The sequence below is a fragment of the Theropithecus gelada genome, chromosome 13, assembly GCF_003255815.1.
Source record: "Theropithecus gelada isolate Dixy chromosome 13, Tgel_1.0, whole genome shotgun sequence".
In the NCBI taxonomy this organism is placed as follows: domain Eukaryota; kingdom Metazoa; phylum Chordata; class Mammalia; order Primates; family Cercopithecidae; genus Theropithecus; species Theropithecus gelada.
In genome coordinates, this window is record NC_037681.1 from 59690806 (window position 1) to 59711517 (window position 20712).

Consider the following 20712-nt stretch of genomic DNA (forward strand, 5'->3'; position numbering starts at 1 on the left):
TACAACGAATAACACCAAATGCTTTACATGAATTTTAAGAATATGTCATATTGTATAGTGAAATATTTTTAAAAAGTTAAATAGATATAGCACAAAAACCTCTAGTGATGTGCTTACTGCAGAAACCATAGCACATATGTGTGCAAACATACTGAATATACTACAAATTTCCATAAAAATAACAAATATTAGTGTATACAAAAACTTCCAAAAAATTCCATTCAACTCGTTGACATCTGTTGAGGTACTGGGGATTTTAAGGATTTTCTACTATTTTAAATTCTATGATGATAGTTGAATGTCTTCCAGTGATTATAAGTCAATTCTTTACAAATGTTTAAAATTTTTCATCTCTTCATGATCTCTGATGAATAACATTTATGTTTTAACAGTTATGATGTTTTAGCTAACGTTTGTGATAGGAGTAGCTGCTAAGGCTAATTTCACCTTTCCTGAAGTGGTAAGAGCAGCAATGTCTCTACTTATGTAATCTCTAACAGTGATCCCCAACCTTTTGGCACCAGGGACTGGTTTCGTGGAAGATAATTTTTCCACAGATGGGTGTTGAAGGGGAGGGTATGTTTTGAGGATGAAACTGTTAATCAGGTAATCAGGCATTAGTCACATTCGTAAAAGCAGTGTGCAACCTAGATCCCTCACATGCACACTTCACAATAGGGTTTGCGCTATGAGAATCTAATGCTGCAGCTGACCTGACAGAAGGTGGAGCTCAGGTGGTAATGCTCACTTGCCCACTGCTCACCTCCTGCTGTGTGGCCTGGTTCCTAACAGGCCACTGACCATTACTGGTCTGCGGCCCAGGGGTTGGGGACCCCTGATCTATAGTTAGAAATTTGTCCTGGGGTAGAAGCTACAGCTTTCTTTATCTAGTCCTTCTTTCCATAACTTCATGAGACTTTAAGAGAAACTATTAAGAATCAATTACCCTCAATGAGAATAATAATAGTTATTTTGTGAACAATCACAAGAATACTAAGCGTTTACCTGTATAAAGAAGATGTTTTATAATATACTACATAACAAATTGGTCTAAATAATGGAAACAATAAAAAGCCATCATTCAAGTTTACCATAGCTAAATTACTTTTTTCAAGATTTAAATAATCTATTCACCATTATAATATACTAAAATATCAATATAGTAATTGCGAAATATACTAGTGCTATAGTTTCACTAATTGTAAGCATAAAACTAACTTAACAGTTAAAAAGGAAACAAATACAAGTAGAACTTATGAATATCAATACCTACTGGTACATCTTTCTTTTCTTTTCTTGAAAGGTTTGTGCCTCTATGTTCATTTTGTTGTTGACATAATGAGCCATCTCGTTCACCATTTAACTGGAAGGAGCTCATTCCATTTCCTTCAATAAGATATATTCATTGAAAATGATTATCTTCATGAAAATTTTTATTCAGAAAGTTATCAAGTAGGAAAGGAAAAATATTAACTTTGGGATAGTGTCATTCATTTGGAATCACCTAATCAGAATATTTACTATGAAAGTAAAACGTCATATATATGTTCTTCTATCTATACCTCTTATTTCTGGCATATTAGGCAAATTTAAATTCAGGTTATATATAAGTACATGTATTTGTCAGCTTTAAAAAACCAAATACTGATTTCGTAACTACTTTTAGAAAAGGGGTGATTTATATTATGTCATCCAAGAAACTTTAGTTGCTCTTTTTTTTTTTTTTTTTTGAGAAGGAGTTTCTCTCTTATCACCCAGGCTCGAGTACAATGGCGTGATCTTGGCTCAGTGCAAACTTTGCCACGGAGGTTCAAGCAAGCAATTCTCCTGCCTTAGTCACCCAAGTAGCTGGGATTACAGGCAGGCGCTACCATACCCAGGTAATTCTGTATTTTTTTTTTTAGTAGAGATGCGGTTTCACCATGTTGGTCAGGCTGGTCTCAAACTCTTGACCTCAGGTGATCCACCTGCCTCGGCCTTCCAAAGTGCTGGGATTACAGGTGTGAGCCACCGTGCCCGGGCTAGTTGCTCTTTTAAAAATTGCTTCTTCTGGATAAACACAGAGGAGTCTTTACAGTGTTAAAATAGCTCCTTCTAGTATTAATTTGGGGCAAACACCTAGCAAATAATACCAATTACTTTTTTAGAAATGATTAAATGAATTAAGGAGTTAGACAAGGTACTCTCTTGTAAAACAGAAGTAACCTAGACACAAAACACATTTTCCGTGTTTGTTCACAGTTTAATTTGCATTGTTTCCACACTGTAGCTAAATGAACAGTGAACCAGTCTCTAGAAGAGAGAAGGCTAAATATGAAATGAGAGATGAGGACAAAGCATCTCAGACTGTGTCATAGGGAATCCTGTCACAAAAACACTTTAAGCCAGTAGGCAAAAAGCAGAAAACATCTCCATAGCCATTGCTTTCCTTCACTCCTCCACCAAAAGAATTTCAAATAATCTCTTAAAAGAAAGTTTTCCTCCATTTCCCCCCCCCCCATAGTATGAAAACCTGGTAACGTATTTGCTGTCATCCTCCACCATTACCTAAGGCAACAGGTTTTTGAGGGGGTAATCTGGGAGGTGGTGGTCTAGGTGGAACTTGGGATGGCTTTGCTGGGCTCCCTGACATGGGACATCTCTTGATTGTTCCTTGATTTTCATCCTCAGTAGAATGCATTTCCTGTGGTATGAAGATAGACTTAGGCTGAAATAATATAGAAAAAGAGATCAACGTTGAAACATCAAATTATTTTCCTGAAGTAAATACTATTATATGTCAGAAGCTTTCAAACTATTTCTACTACACATTAGAGGTTTACCAGATGAGTTTAAAGGTTACTCAACCATCCAATTCAGATTATCTTATTGTTGTAAACATATTCTGAAAATGTACACTAAAATGTGTACATCTCAGGTTTTGCTGCTGTGCAAATAATAGGGCCTCTAAGTCGACTTTTTTATTAATTCCTCATAAGTCTCCCCACTTAGACTAGCCAAATAAAAATATTTCAGTCTCTCTTATCTCCTTCAATTTAAATGAATCTCTTTATTTTAAATATTCAAGCTAGTCAAAGTTCAGCGCCTTATCAACTGTCTAATCTAAGCTGTCTCTTAGGTGACTCAATGTCTTTATGGTAATGCTTAATCTTTCAGACCAGGTGCATGAGAGGATACCAATTAAAATGTTATCATGTTGGAGAATATCAACACAGCAATATAGGATGCCTGAGATACTTTTTGTACAAACAATGGAAAAACCTACAGTTGGCTGATGTTTGGAGAATTTATAACGTGTCTCTTATTATTGTTCAGCACTTATTTCTTTGAAATTCAGATCTCTTTACTTCTGCTATGATAAAACTAAACAAGCAAGTACAGCATTATTTACCTGTATGAATCACGATTTTCTCAATTGTATAAAATGTAAATAAATAAAAATAGTAATAAACTGAATGACAAGACTGGTAAGACTCCAACTCTCATTTGTAACACTCTGATTTTAAACTTTAAAGCAGCTCATATTATAATTAAAATTTGCTATGCATATGAACTTATAAAATAAAATATATATTAGCTCATTTTACCTTTTAAAAAACAACCCATCAGTTGAAATCACTATTTTAGAATGGTTTTGTTTGGAAAAATAATTTTGTTGTTAAAAAGTATTTAAAAATTGTTGTACTATTTTGTATTTTTAATTTAAAATTATCTTTTGAAAATTAAGTATCTATGATGATAAATTACTATATTTATTCTTAGATGTCAGGAACAGATTGCAGATTTTGAGAAAAACAATCTTATAAGAAATGTGAGTTTTCTAACCCAAGTCAAGTAACACTAATCCATTAATACAATCATTTTCAGTGTAAATTCCTAGGACTTGTTACTTAGAATGAACATTAAATAAGGCCAGGCACAGTGGCTCATGCCTGTAATCCCAGCACTTTGGGAGGCCAAGGCAGGCAGATCACCTGAGGTCAGGAGTTTGAGCCCAGCCTGGTCAACATGGCAAAACTCAGTCTCTACTAAAAAATACAAAACTTTAGCTGGACGTGGTGGTGCGTGCCTGTAATCCCAGCTACTGGGGAGGCTGAGGCAGGAGAATTGCTTGAACCCGAGAGGAGGAGGCTGCAGTGAACCGAGATCATGCCACTGTACTCCAGCCTGGGTGTCAGAGCGAGACTCTGTCTCAAAAAAAACAAAACAAAAGAATGAACACTAAATATAAGTTGGGCATTATAAAAAGAGACAAATACAATAAAAAATCATTTACTTATATCAACTTCACAATTTTTCTTTGTGGATCACAAATGAAAAGTTAGAAAAACTCTCAACAAAGTATTAAATTGGCAGAACAATAACACATACACATATATCAAATTGAAAGATAAATCTGTCTACCTTTGGTGGCAAAGGAGGTGGAACTTTTGCTTTCAGAGTTGAACTAAAAACAGAAAAGTTTAGAATCAGAACTATTCATTTTACAAATGAATCAATCCTAAAATATAATAATTTTTTCTTACAAATGAATCAATCCTAAAATATAATAATTTTTTCTTACAAATGTATCAATCCTAAAATATAATAATTTTTTCAAAGACACAGAAAAAAACTGCACAGACAAATATCATTTTCAAAGATTGTAAGTTTCTTCTAAAGTATTTTGTGAAATGTTGCTAGAGGTATTATTCAGAAGTAACTGGGAACTGGAGGACATTATGTTAAGTGAAATAAGCCAAAATAGAAAGTTAAACACTGCATATTCTTACTCATGCGGAAGCTAAGAAGAAAAAAAGTTGATCTCATAAAAGTAAAAAGCAGAACAGAGGATACTAGGAACTGGGAAGGGCAAGGAAAAGGGGAGGAAAGGGAGAGATTTGTTAAAGTATACAAAATTACAGTTATGTAAGAGGAATAATAAGTACTACTCTCTTATACCACTGTAGGATGACTATAGTTAATAATAATGGGCCAGGAGTGGTGGCTCATGCCTGTAATCTCAGCACTTTGGGAGGCAGATGCGGGCAGATCACGAGGTCAGGAAATCAAGACCATCCTGGCTAACATGGTGAAACACCGTCTCTACTAAAAATGCAAAAAAATTAGCCGGGCTTGGTGGCGGGTGCCTGTAGTCCCAGCAGGAGAATGGCGTGAACCTGGGAGGCAGAGCTTGCATGCAGTGAGCCAAGATCACGCCACTGCACTCCAGCCTGGGCAACAGGGCAAGACTCTCTCAAAAACAAAACCAAACCAACCAATAATGTATTATTTAGTTTCAAATAGCAAGAAGAGGATATTGAATGTTCCCAACACAAAGAAATGATAAATGTTTGAGATGACGGATACGTTAATTACCCTGAAGAGATCACTACATTATATGTATCAAAACGTTAGTATGTACCCCATAAATTTGTATTATAATTATTTCAGTTAAAATAATTAAATTTAATTTAAAAAGAAGTAATTGGGTAATACACTTTTTTGGTTCCAAGTACTATACTGTAATTAAAACTGGAAAAGATAATTATAATTCCAGTTTATATCAACTGAAAGGTAAATAATTAAGAACATAAGCCACATCTGGCTTATGAAACAAATGATACGGTATAAAATATATCACACTGTAAACTTCATTTTTGCTACTGTTAGATATGAAACATCTTTAATGAAGCTCATCAAAAACCATATATATGCTTTATGAAATTATAGGCAGACTGTGATCGAAGTTAGGATTCATTATAACTCAGGATCAGTTTTAGAAATAGCAAGAGGCTGGTCACAGTGGCTCATGCCTGTAATCCCAGCACTCTAGGAGGCTGAGGTGAGCAAATCACTTGAGCTCAGGAGTTCCTGCCCAGCCTGGGTAACATGGTGGAAACTCATCTCTACAAAAAAATAAAAAATTAGGAAGTGTGGAGGTGCAGTCCCAGCTACTTAGGTGGCTGAGGTGGGAGGACTGCTTGAGCCAGGAGGTCAAGGCTGCAATGAGCCAAGATCACACCACTGCACTCCAGGTGGGTCATAGAGCAAGCAAGGCCCTGTCTCAAAAGAAAGAAAGAAAAAATTGTACTATGATGAAGCACAAATTTCTCAGATGAGGATTTCAAGGCCTAGAAAGGTTATGTAACTTTACTCAAGATCACAGAGTAGTGAAGTGAAAAGGAAAACCTATGCCCTCAACTGCTAGTCAAGCGCTCTTATCATTTTACCATGAAACTGCATCTTTATTTAAAAAAAAACAAAACAAAAAAGTAAACATCAATGCATACATAATAATAAAAATATTCCTCCTCTAAAACTATATATTTATATCCAAAGTATTTGTTCATTTGAAATATAGCAGACAAAATTTAATCAGATTTATAAAAAGCTTCTTTGTAGTTGCAGTGAAGTTACAGCAGCTATCAATTACTAAGAAATCTACAATAAAAAATTATTGTCCTTGTTAGTTTTTTTCTGAAGTTCTTTGGAAAAAATGGACTGAAATGTGTCGCTATAAAATTCACATATTGAAGCCCTAACCCACAATGTGACTATATTTAGAGATGGGTTTTTAGGAAGTAATTAAGCTTAAATGAGGTTGTAACAGTGGGGTCCTAATCCTATGAGACTGGTGATCTTACAAAAAGAGGGTGAGAGACCACTCTTACCCCTGATCCCACCATGTGCATACACTGAGGAAAGGCCATGTCAAGACATGGCCAGAAGACGGCCGTCTGCAAGCATAGAAGGGAGCCCTCACCAAGTTGGTTGGTACCTTGATCTTGAACTTCCCACCTCCAGAACTGTGAGAAATAAATTTCTGTTGTCTAAGTCTATGGTATTTTGTTATGTCAGCCCAAGCTAATATAACTAGAATAGAAAAAAGGAAAGAAACTGAGGTACAACCCACGATACTGTGTTACTAATTATATTAAAATTTCCATCAATAGTAAGCTGCCAGATGGATGAAATCAGGTCAAATGACACCTTTTCTTTTTACCAAAAACAGAGACAGAACTTACTGTTTAGATTCATCATCATCTCCTTCATCATCTTCTAAATGTGCCACGTGTCCTCTAAATAAAAAGAATAATGTCATTGTTATTAAACGGATTTTACCAAAACAGCGTAAGAAGAAATTTTAGAAAATGCAGGAAAAGCTACCATAAGATAAAATTTTATTTCTACATCTTTATAGGATAGGATAGATTCAGAATTAAAACAAGGAACTGGGAGCAGTGGATCGTGATGTCAGTTACTTGGGAGGCTGAGGTGGAAAGATCGCTTGAGCCCAGGAGTTCAAGGCTGCAGTGAGCTATGATCACACCACTGCAATCCAGCCTGGGCAACAGAGCAAGCCCCTATCTCTATTAAAGAAAAACAAAGACAACTCAAACAAATAGGCTACATAACAGAGAAGGGGGCAAACTGCCTTTACTTGTCTGTGACGTAAAGTACTTTAGGATTAAAAATTAAAATTACCGCTGATGCAACTCTTCTTCAACAGACTTGAGAAGACTCCTTAAAAGAAAAAACAAAAACAAAAATAATGTGAGTAAGTTATCAAAGGAATATTGAATGTGTATCACTTTAAACTTATCCACACATTTTTTGAATGATTACTTTTTACCATTTACTGAAAATTTGCTAGTGATCACCTCAGCAACCATAAAACATCAAGTTATATTGAATGAGAGACCTCTATTTTCCTGTTGCTAATGTCTCTATATATGTATTTTAAATGAACAAAAGAAATCCTAATATTTATTGAAAAATACCAATTCAAACAGAAGACAACTCACCATGGAATGTCACAACAGTACTGACAAAACAATAATTGCAGGGTCATAGTCAGGAGTTTCCAGGATTCAAATTTTACCTGGAATGTTATACCTGACACCTGAAATTACATACACTTTTCTTTTTCTTAAAATAAGGAAGGTGACACACTTTAAAATAACATCATGCTCTCAGGCAATCCTACAAAATGAAACTCACCATGTTGGATCTCTCTGCAGAAGCATGCATGCATGTGATGTGAATACATGAATGTAGTAGCACTTTGCCTTCACGGAAGACACTCACTTACCTGAAGGATTTGTTCTCCAGTGGTGCACGGGCAAACACATTTACACTTTTGGGAGACTAAGCCTGTATCAGACCAGGTCGAGGATTTTACCATTAGGAGCAGTATACAAAACTTTAATTTTCAGGAATGTAAGAGAGAACTTATGGCATTCCTGAAGTTCCCTTACTTCTTTTCACTGCAAGTTCATGCAGCACACCTCCTAAATTACACTCTTCAAGCATAAAGACTCAATAGACTTCTCAGAGCTAATAGGGAAGATAAATATAGTTACTAATACACTACTGGGATAAAAGTGAGTCAGCAAAAATTTTACTCTCCCTAAAAGTTATAAGGTAGCACCTTTTAATCATTTTCCCTCCTAATACACATCAGGAAAAACTGCCCTTAAAATTACAAAACATAAAACTAGAGAAACTGAAAGGTATGGTTATCTACTGTAAGTAATTAATAGAATAGTTTTTAGGCATCAATATTTTAATTAGCCCAGATTAACAACAATTTAAATTTTAAAAAATGACAAACTTATGACTCCAGAGTGGTAAATCCTATAAGAAAACCATAAACTAATTGCAAGCCCTATTATGGAGATACAAAAAGTGAGGTACTGTAGTCAAATATTATCTTATTCACAAAGTTCTCCAAGGGCCAACTCTAAGAAAGCAGGAGCTTCTGTCTAGAGGCAGTAGAGCAAAATGAAGACAGGCTTCAAAGCCAAGATGGTCTGAATCTGAATCCTGCCTTCACCATCACAGGATACGGCACTGGATAAGTTACTCTGATTTCTCTATGCTTCGGTTTGCAGCTATGTAAAGTGGAAATCACCTCAGTACTTATTCCAAAGTGGCTGTCAGAAGATCTACTGAATTAATGTAGTAAAGTGCTTAGAAAGGTAATTTAGGGCAGAGTTGGGACTTGATTAGTTATTTTCTTTATTATTATTGTCTAAGTAACATTTCCTTAAACTAGCAGTTCTCAAATTGTGGTTATAAAAATCCTGGGGTCTCTTAGTCTCCTGTAGGGGTCTGCAAGGTCCAAACTATTTTCACAATATGTAATACCTTTGTTGCTCTTATTTTCTCATGAGTATACACTGGAGTTTTCCAGCGACTACAAGATATGTGATACCACAACAGATTAAATGCAGTAGCAGACATGAGAATTTAGCTGTCTTCTATTAAGAAGACTTGAAAAAAAAAAAAAAAGTAAAACAATGCTACTTTTCTTACTAATATTTTGTTTCATAAAAAATAGCTATTTTTTTCATAAAAAGTGTTATCAGTGGACCTCAACAAAAACTGTGCTGCAGTGTACGGACATATATAATAAAACCTTTTATGGCAATCATTCGTTGCCTCTGAGTCTCAGGAGAGAAATCAGTGGTGTTATAAGAAACCACTGTAAAGATGTGGCATTTGAACTGGTCCTTAAGAATGGAGATTTTTTTTTAAACACACACAAAAAAGTATGTTATTTATAACAAATAATATTATTATTTAAAAAATATATTAACATTTTGAAAAGTTCTAAGTTTAATTTCTAATACTATAAATATTGATGTTATAACCGCTATAAACAAAAGCTCTTTGGAATCCTCAATAATTTTAAACACTGTAAAAAAACATGAGACCAAATATTTGAGAAGTGCTGCTTTAAACTATTTTACCAAATTAAACATAGTGTCTCTGAACTGTACAGTGGGCTTTTATGTAATTTTAAATGTGAAAAAATACTTTTTTGTTAAGCACATGACAATCTTTTTTGAGATATTTCTTTTTACAATATAAAATATTAGGATTTGAATATACGATGATAATTTAAAATATACCATATTTATTTGGATTTATACTGCATTCCACTTTATTTCCTTTTTTGAGATGGAGTCTCACTTTTTTTGTCCAGGCTGGAGTGCAGTGGTGTGATCTTGGCTCACTGCAACCTCCACCTCCCAGGTTCAAGCAATTCTCGTGCCTCAGCCTCCCGAGTAGCTGGGATTACAGGTGCGCACCACCATGTCTGGCTAATTTTTGTATTTTCAGTAAACACGGAGTCTCACTATATGCCCAGGCTGGTCTTGAACTCCTGGCCTCAAGTGATCCACCTGCCTCAGCTTCCCAAAGTGTAGGGATTACAGGCATAAGCCGTGAGCCACCACGCCCGGCCAGCATTTCACTTTTTTAAAAAGAATCTTCCTGGGAGTTCTCTAACAATAAAACAATAGTTGAATGGTTGAGTAAGTGAATATGAAAAAGAAGATAGCCCAAGGCCCAGGGATTCATATGTACATTTTAATCCATTCACCTATAAATCTCCATTATGTGTTAAGATATTTTATTAAAGAAATTATAGAATTAATACAGTCTTAATGAAAAGTAGGATGCATGATTTACTTTTTAGGCTTTATAAAAGAGAAAATGAAATATGGCTAAATTTGCTAAAAAGTCTGTTTACAGTAAATATTGCATCTTGAGAGCACTGGAGAAAATGTGATACTGATTTATTCACCAAGATTGAGTGTTACACAATAAACAATGTCATATTCACTAGTCCACTTGAATTCTTCTCTTATGGAAGTTTCAGAAAGTAAAGAACAAAACAAAGCAGAACAAAAACAACGCTTTCAGATGCTGAATTCTAAGTCAATCTAAAATGAGTAAGAAATTTTGATGAAAAGGTTAAAAATGAGACAATGTACAAACAGATATGGGAGAGGTCTAAAACGACCACCAAAATACTCAGCATATTCTCATTGGCTAAGGAATCAGTCTGCAGGTTATTAACATCTTTCAAAACTGTCTAACTGTCCCCAATCTGTAAGTACTGCCCCGATTACATTTCAAACAAACAAACAAAAAAGCCCTATTTCTCTAAAATTAAAGAGCAGTTTTATTCACTCATATTATCTACTTGTTCATACAATCAACAATTATTTACTGAATAACTACCATAAATAAAGGCAACTAATAAGTATTTACTAAGTCCTAAATGTGCTAAATGCTTTATAGTGATTATTCCATTTCATCCTTAGCACCCTATGAGGCAGGTACTATTATATTATCCATTTTACTAGCAATAATAGAGGTAAATTTCTCAAAGTCATGTAGTTTATACGAAAAGCCATCTGGCATTTACTACTGCTATACTCAACTGTGCCAGGAATTGTGTAATTCAATGTACTCTTTTAACTATTACTTATTAGAAGAAAATTTACCTTTAACATTTTTTGCCCTAAATTAAAACAAAACATAAATAATTTAATGTTTTCTTTTCTTTTTTTTTTTTTGAGACGGCGTTTCACTCTTGTCTCCCAGGCTAGAGTGCAATGGCACGATCTCGGCTCACTGCAACTGCTGCCTCCTGGGTTCAAGTGATTCCCCTGCCTCAGCCTCCCGAGTAGCTGGGACCTCAGGCATGTGCCACCATGTCCAGGTAATTTTTGTATTTTTAGTAGAGACGGGGTTTCGCCATGTTGGCCAGGCTGGTCTTAATCTCCTGACCTCAGGTGATCCACTCGCCTCAGCCTCCCAAAGTGCTGGGATTAAAAGCATGAGTCACCGTTCCCGGCCTAGTGTTTTCTTTTAAAAATAGTATTTTGTTGGTTTTAAATAAATTATCAGAAAAGCTGACCTTAGTGAGATTAGAATTCCAAAGAAAAGGAGACAAGTAAGTGTAAGTCAAAATACATATGCTTCTTGTTAGAAAAAGAAAAGTCCTATGTTAACAATTCTAATTAGATAGTTCCTGCATGGTCTGGAATAGGTAGAAACCCATCAATGGAAATCTGTCTGCCTGATCACCTATGGAGAAAGCAGGAAATACCTTTTTTTAAAACACTGCCTAATCACAAGAATAAGGCAGACATATCAATACAGTAAGAGAAGTGCTACATCCATGCTCATGTCACATGTATGTCTAAACCTACACACAAAACACAGCCCAAGAGCAAACTTTTGGCCAACCTACCTTGCCAAGGGTTCGTTATATAGAATACAGTTCCTTAAGCAGGGACCCAATTAATCAAAAAATGAAGGTTGGGCAAATTATTAACATTTTACCTAGCCAAAATAACTATACACTATGAAAATGTCTGACAATCAGAAATCAGACAATGGGAACTAAGGAATCTGGAAAAGCATTTAGTGAGGGGCTACATTTTTTTTTTTTTGTACTTTACATGTACAAATTTTAAAAATATATTTAAAATGAATCAAAAAAGGTAAAAAATATTTTCCCAAATTTTTCAGTCTCTTAAAATACACTAAAATTTGCTAACAAGGTCCTTAAAATTAGTGACCTCATATTTAGAGAAAAGAACATAAAAACACTTCAAAAATTTTTTTATTTGCTAATCCACTATGAGACAAACTTTCCTTTGTTTTTCACCAACAAACTAAGACAATTTATAAATCACAAATAGCTACTATTTAGGTAAAATTTCATTTTTCTACCAAGAAAATCTTATACTTATTTTCCATTTAAAAAACATAAATGCTAATAATAATAAAATGACTTAATAATAGTATCAAAGCTAATAATATTTAAAAAATTCTGATAGTATTTAACTGAAGTTCGGTTTAAATAAAAACTAATATATTTCTCTAGGTTGTTATTAAAGCCTTTTCTCTGTGTTAGGAAAGGATAGTATATTTAAGTAAAAAATTAAACATTTGGTATTTAGTTTATTAAAAAAAAACAACACATGATTTTGCATTATTACCGTTAAAACTAAGCTATTTGTCTTTAGTTACTATTTCTCAACTGCTTAACTTAAAATATGGGAATATATATGTCTCAACTCTCTAATGCAACTGAAATAATATTTTGAAATTTTGCGAGGCATGGTGGCTCACACCTGTAATCTTAGCACCTTCTGGGAGGCTGAGGCTGATGCATCACTTGAGGCCAGGAGTTTGAGACCAGCCTGGCCAACATGGTGAAACCCAGGCTCTACAAAAATACAAAAAATTAGCTTGGCATGGTGGTGGGCGCTTGTAGTCCCAGCTACTGGGAGGCTGGGGCGTGAGAATCACTTGAACCTGGGAGGTGGAGGTTGCAGTGAGCCGAGATTACATCACTGCACTCTCGCCTGGGCAACAGAGTGAGACTTGCCTGCTTCAAAAAAAAGAAAAATGAAATTTTAAGTTGTTCTGATTATTAAAATAATATATGCATTGCTGGAAGATCTTGGTAATTTAAATTATATCCCCTTAGAAATTAGTTTTTATGATAATTTATCCACAAACTTAGAAAATGAGACTCTAAGAGGAATAGCAAAGTTCTGTCTCCCGTCATACCTGGCAAATGAACAATTTAAATTGTTGATGTCTGTAAGCTGCCTTTTAACCTGTGTGCCTCTATCAACTAGATAGTGCCTGGTGTAGAAGAGGCATTAAATAACTGTTGAATTTATTTACTGCATAGATTGGTAACTTTTAAGAATTCAGACACACATTTTAACTACTATCTTACTTTAAAAAAGCAGTATAGCCAAAAGTTAAGATTTCTAAGTTGTATGAATAATTCCAGCTGTTTTTAGTGACCAACCCATCTTAAGAGATGTATCAAAGCAAGTTTTATGAGAAATAAACAGATCAAGTTTAGAAATAAATTGCTAAAACATATATCTGCCTTCAGTGGCAATACACGTGGTTTTTCTCTAACATACAAGATCAGCAAAGCAGCTTGATATAAAAAAATTATGTTGATGCTTCCCATTGTGACAACTATTAACTAAATAATGAGCAAGGAAGCAATGCAAAAATGTTAAATGCATATTGTAAAATATATCTACCAGCCTAATACAATTTTCTACCTTAAATATTAAAATACAATATTACAGACAACTTAATCATTCTTGAATTTAAATTAAGTTTTAAAAGAACTTTACTTACTTGTTTGCACCTAAAAAGTAACTACCTTGGTGTCCTTGTCCATATTCCAGTTGCAGATCCTAATAGTACAAAATAAAATATTTAGCACAATAGTAGTATATCACATACCATGATACATTAATATATATTATTTTTAAAGGACAAGCCCCAGACCCCCAAATAAATCTGTATTGCTATACATTCTTAAAAAAGAAGGATTTCATGAGTTCATAGTCCTGATTTAAGTATTTTATTATTTGAGTGTTTTTCTTGGAATTTTTCTGAATAATATATGCAAAGTTTCATTTTTGGTTACTGTTACTTTAACTTTTGGAAAAATCAGTTTTTAGAAAGAAAAAAGCTCAAATAAGGTGTTTATTCTCCAGTTATAATGAAGCAAAAATGTTCAGAGAAGTGAATAAGCAACAAAAATCTTGGTTTACTTTGTATATAGTATCTAAAATAATTATGTATATATACACATTCACATATTTCTACTGCTATTTCACGTAGGTAATAATTTTTTAAAATATAAAATTGGGTGTTATTTTAAAAGTAAATTACATATATGAACTTGTACAATATTATACACTGTATTGAAGGACTTTTAATAATTTGTTAAGAGTATAAAAGCAAAACTTCAAATGAGTATTAAGGCAGTTCCTCAACTATTTAAACACTTTCCGACTTAATGCTGTGGGTTATAGAGTGTTAAGAATTAACATGTAAAAGGATGAACAGTACACATGCTCAACTCAAATGCCTTCTTGAGAAAAAGAAACCTGCTTTCCAACAACCATGAAAAGCATGAAGTAAAGCTGCCTTTTGTCTCCTTCTTAAAGAGTCACTGTAATCTACGCACTGTTTTAACCATTAAGGGGGAATATTTGACATTTTAAAAATGAATCTTATTTACACTGGAATATAGCGTATTTAAAGTGCTTTTTACTTTTACAAGATATTCTCAGATTCATGATCAGGGCTTAACACAAAAGTCACCCTAGGGCTTAACACAAAAGTCACCCTGGAGTAGCCGCCTTCCAAGACTGCCAGGGAAGATTATCTGCAGCCTTCTCCAAGTCTCCACAGCATTCAACACACAGGGCTCCTCTAGCACTTACGCTGCATTTTAATCTATTTACATGTTTGTAAAAGTGAGCTCCTTAAACAATGGGAAACGATCAAATCTATCTTCTTTCCTTACAGCCTATGGTCTAGCATTGTTCCTGGCACAAACTGACTGCACCATAAACAAATGCTTGTTCAAATGCCAACTGTTTATTTTCCCATAAATAAAACTTCAGCCTCATTAACATACATAAAGCTAATTCTAAATCACAAAAAATACTAAGCCTCAGAATATAAGGATTTTAAGCAATACATTACATTTAAGAGAAAAGCACTTTAAAATTTAAATATTCCAAGATCTGTCAAAAAAATATCTGATGAAAATTAAAATCAAAATCCTGGTTTAGACAAGACTCAAATTTGTCTTCTTCAATATTTGTGTTCTTCCAGGCATAACAGTAAGTGTTCTTATCAGTGTCAGAAAAGATAACACATCATAAAAAAGATTAGTTGACTGTCACACTGGTATCACACGAAATTCTAATGAAAAAGGACATCTGTACTCTTTAATTTGTAATGATATATCTTAATAAGATAAAATCATTGTTACCACAAAACTGCACAGTTTAAGTGGTCATGACTTTACTATTGAATCCTTAAACTGCAGTATTCAGTAAAGAGAAGTATTAAGTTAAACAAACACAAAATTTGTTTTCTTCAGCTATGGATAAGTGGGCCCTCTATCAGACCAGCTACATTTTTAGCCAATATAATCTCTAAGCCTTTAATCAAATGACAGCTTCCAAAAGCACACATTCGTGTGGAGTGGCCATGGCTTCTGTTATATAAACACAGATGTGTCGTAGAATATTCAGCTCATCTGATACATAAGTAAAAGGTTGGTAATAATGATTAAAAATAAAGGAAATAGGCCAGGTGCGGTGGCTCACGCCTGTAATCCTAGCACTTTGGGAGGCCGAGGCAGGTGGATCATGAGGTCAGGAGGTAGAGACCATCCTGGCCAACGTGACGAAACCCCGTCTCTAATAAAAATACAAAAAATTAGCTGGGCGTGGTGCCTCGAGCCTGTAGTCCCAGCTACTTGGGAGGCTGAGGCAGGAGAATTGCTTGAATACGGGAGGCGGAGGTTGCAGTGAGCTGAGATCACGCCACTGCACTCCAGCCTGGCGACAGAGAGAGACTCCATCTCAAAAAAAATAAATTAATTAATTAAAAAAAAAACAAAAAAAAAAAACCCAAAAAAACCGAGATCAGCAGTATATTTAGAAAGGTAAGAAAACTATCTAAAATAACTAAAGCAATACATTAATAGAAAATTGAGTATAGGCTCATATAGAGAACATTCAGGCCAGGAGAGAAGTTGTAGATAGATCCAAGTCTGATGATTAAATGGGTCATGTCCCAAGTCTTACCAGGAAAGGTGAAATTCAAAGGGGCTCATTCTTTAACAATTTCTTCTCCCTAAACTATGTTATAGCAACCATGGAACTAAAACAATGTGCCAGGAATACCATAAGTAAAATATTACTTTAAATCCTTCTAAAACGTTTCTAATCTCATTTAATACAACCATTGTTTACCGAGCACCTATTATCTGACAGGAATTCAGACAGAAAATCGGATAAGGAAAATGAGAAGAAATAAAAAGGAAAGGAACAAAAGTGAAACCAGGGCAAAGTTAGTAGTTAATTATATGTCTTTGGTGCAGTCCAAGAAAGACTGATCTAAAATGCTTTTCAAAAAGGATTTGGAAGTTATTCCATATCAGAAAAATGCTACCAAAATAATGCTTGGAAAGGCACTCAAACTATCCCAAGATGATGGTATCCTATGGTCATTCTTTATAAGCTAAACAAGAAACACTTGAGTATGCCAGCATAAAAAAAGTTAGTAGCGCTAATCAGGCATCAACTTGTTAATGAATGACAATGTTTACACAGTAGAGTCAAATAAGTAACAAGAGCTGAAAACATGCAATAACCTAGTACAGATTAAAAGTTCAAGATCGTTATCCTAGCCCAATTAAAATATCTATTTAGGTTGCAAAGTCCTAATTTCAATAGTTCATTTTAATGAACGGGAGACTATTTCGTGTGAGAAAACTGAAAATGAACAAAGGATGTAACATGGAGCACTGGAAAAGGAAAAGCATATGACCAAAAACATCTTATTGTAGTTTTAAAAAAATCCCCTTGGGAGATTTAAGTCTATACCTGATGAGAAAGCAGCAGGAAGTCAATAGAATTGATACAGTTCACTACAAAAACACAAAAGAAAAAAATACTTGAGCAATATATTTTGACCAAGAAAAAGAGAGAACAGGAGAAATATTTTCCCATCAAAAATGAGAAAATTATGGCACAAATAAGGTTGTTAGTGAGATACCTTGTAATGCAGTAGATGATTTATAGAAATAGAGAGGGGATGGATCCAGGATAATTCAAATATTTTTTATTTCTTAAAAAGTCAGAAAAGCAAGTAGAGTCAGAATATTAAGTTAGGATTCTGACTAACAAAAGCAGATTAAGGAGCCTGAAAATTGAATAACATGACTTTTGTACTGCAGGCTCGGAAATGAATACTGGCAAGGTGAGGTATACTATATACTTCTTCAGAGCAATGATTATGTTACTATTTATTTATTCCTCTCCATAGCCATTAACATAGTGTTCTTTGGGTTTTTGTTTGTTTTTGAGATGGAGTCTTGCTTTGTTGCCCAAGCTGGAGTGCAGAGGCGCGATTCTCAGCTCCCTGCAACCTCCGCCTTCTGGGTTCAAGAAATTCTTCTGCCTCAGCCTTTCAAGTAGCTGGAATTACAGACATGCACCACCATGCCCAGCTAATTTTTGTATTTTCAGTAGAGACAGGGTTTTGCCATGTTGGCCAGGCTGGTCTCAAACTCCTGACCTCAAGTGATCCGCCCGCCTCGGCCTCCCAAAGTGCTGGGATTATAGGCGTGAGCTACCGCGCCGGGTCAACATAGTGTTTTATACAGAATTAACTTTCAATTTTTTTTTATTGGTATATGGGCTTAAATAGCCAGTAAAACTATGCAAATTAGAAAAAAATAGCATCAGTTAAGATGGATGTGTAATATAACCTTTTAATCTGAAGACAGCATTTTGCTGATCAGACAAACCAATTTTTATTGTTATGGGCAAAACTCTTTTAATTAACTTACAGTGAGTTTTTGTTTTAAACTCAGGCATCTTTCAAAAATTCTCATACTGTCAATTCTAAAAAATCGAGCCCTATTCTTCTGGCTTCATATATTAATTACCTGATTTTTTTTTTTTTTTTTTTTTTTTTTTTTTTTTACGAGAGCACTTTTGGATAGCACAGAAGTTGAAATACAATATTCTAAATTCATTTACAAAATCATAAAATAAATACAGTTGGCATTTAAAACAACCAGAAATCACGGGTAATATGGAATGTTTACGCAGCAAGGTCTTTAAAGGGGTAAATGTTCCTTCTGGTCCCAAAGGAATTTAGGGTTTTTACCTTGGTGCCAATTGCCAGCTAAGATGAGGGCCAGACATTTTGGATTCCTCAGGCTTTTAGTGGTCACACAAGCATTTGTAAGAGAAGAAATCTTGTTCATAGTGCCAAGATTTTAGAATTGATAACATTAGAACACAGAAATAACTGTGGCTACTTCATACCCATTAGGAAAGCTATTATCAAAAGTTAAAAACAAAACAAAACAGAGGATAATAACAAGTGTTGATGAGGAGGTGGAGAAATTACAAGTCATGTGCATTGCTGGTGGAAATGTAAAAATGTTGCAGCTGCTGTGGAAAGTAGTATGGCAGTTTCTCAAAAAATTAAAGATAGAACTACAAGTCCATTTCTAGTTACATATCAAAAGAGTTGAAAGCAGGGACTCAAACAGATATTTGTATATCCATGTTTATAGCAGCATTATTCACAATAGCCAAAAGGTAAAGGCAGCTCACTGTCCATCAATAGATGAATATATAAACAGAAGGTGGTATTTACATGCAATGGAGTATTATTCACCTTAAAAAGGAAATTCTGACACATGCTGCAACACGGAGGAACCCTGAAGATACTATGAAATTATGCTAAGTAGTGAGCCAGTCACAAAAGAACAAATATGCTATGATTTCACTTTATACAAGATAACTAGAGAAGTCAAATTCATAGTCAGAAAACAGAGTGTTCACCGCCAGGGGCTGGAGGGAAAAAGGAATGTGGAGTTATTGTTTCATGAGTATAGAGTTTTAGTTTGGGAAAATGAAATCATTCTGAAGATGGAGAGCAGTGGCAGCTGTGTAACAATGTGAATGTACTTAATGCCACTGGACTGTAGACATAAGTATTAAAATGGTAAATTTTGTAATGTGTATACTACTAAAAATACAAAAAATTAGCCGGGCGCGGTTGTGGGCGCCTGTAGTCCCAGCTACTCGGGAGGCTGAGGCAGGAGAACGGCGTGAACCCGGGAGGCGGAGCTTGCAGTGAGCTGAGATCAGGCCACTGCACTCCAGCCTGGGCGACAGAGCGAGACTCCGTCTCAAAAAAAAATAAAAATAAAAATAAAAATAAAAATAAAAATAAAAAATAAAAAAAACCGAAACAAAACATAACCATCGGACATATATATTTATTTTTAAAAGGTGGGGGGCCCAGTATGTTTTTACTTTAAAAACATATACTGATGATGTTGGGTAGAGGCGATACAGCACAGTGGTTTAGTTTTGAATTCCTGAGTCAGGCTGCTTAGGAATCCTAGCTCTGCTATTCTTAGCTAAAGAGTAACGAATTTCAGCTTCCTTGCACTTTAAATCACCTCATTTGTAAAACAAGAATACTAATATATTTAAAATGCTTAGAATAATGCCTGGTATATAAAAACCTGTAGATAAATGTTAGCTTTTGTTACCATTGGGAGTGAGCTTTAAGGTTGATTTTGTAAGTTGTATACTCTGACAAATATTTCATTCATCCTCTTCTGCCAGAACTATCCTAACAGTCCCTAAATCCCTCCATTGTCACAAGACCATAATACATAAGTAAAAGGTTGGTAATAATGATTAAAAATAAAGGAAATAGGCCAGGTGCGGCGGCTCACGCCTGTAATCCTAGCACTTTGGGAGGCCGAGGCAGGTGGATCATGAGGTCAGGAGGTAGAGACCATCCTGGCCAACTGCTTCCTTGTACCACAAGAAACTCCTGATTACAGGGAAGGGAGCAGGGATGAAGGTGGGAGCAGTTACAGGGAACAAAGCCATAATATGGTAACTTATTCAAGTTACTAGGTTAGTTCCACATGTGGCAGAGAAAAGAGTATTTGTAATTTTTTTGTTTGTTTGTTTGTTTTAAGATGGAGTCTCACTCTGTTGCCAGTCTGGAGTGCAGTGGCACAATCCTGGCTCACTGCAACTTCCACCTCCCAGGTTCAAGCGAATTCTCCTGCGTCAGTCTCCCAAGTAGCTGGGACTACAGGTACATGCCACCACGCCCAGCTAATTTTTTGTATTTTTAGTAGAGACAGGGTTTGACCATGTTGGCCAGGATGGTCTCGATCTCTTGACCTCGTGATCTGGCCGCCTCAGCCTCCCAAAGTGCTGGGATTACAGGCGTAAGCCACCGTGCCCGGCCAAATTTCTGTAATTTTAAAGTATTATGTTTCCAGTTTTGTTATCTTTTCTACAT

General features: G+C 35.0%; 1 protein-coding gene across 2 annotated transcripts in view; it reads right to left on the minus strand.

Annotated features, from left to right (window-relative positions):
* MAP4K3 (mitogen-activated protein kinase kinase kinase kinase 3) overlaps positions 1-20712 on the minus strand; it is a 193273-nt gene that overhangs the window by 35816 nt on the left and 136745 nt on the right. For both annotated transcript variants that reach the window (XM_025354623.1, XM_025354622.1), the window contains 6 exons: positions 13963-14021; positions 7468-7506; positions 7008-7061; positions 4405-4447; positions 2548-2707; positions 1274-1386 (listed from right to left, as the gene is read on the minus strand). In XM_025354623.1, coding sequence (XP_025210408.1) covers positions 1274-1386; positions 2548-2707; positions 4405-4447; positions 7008-7061; positions 7468-7506; positions 13963-14021 — 468 coding nt within the window. The remainder of the gene's footprint in view (positions 1-1273; positions 1387-2547; positions 2708-4404; positions 4448-7007; positions 7062-7467; positions 7507-13962; positions 14022-20712) is intronic.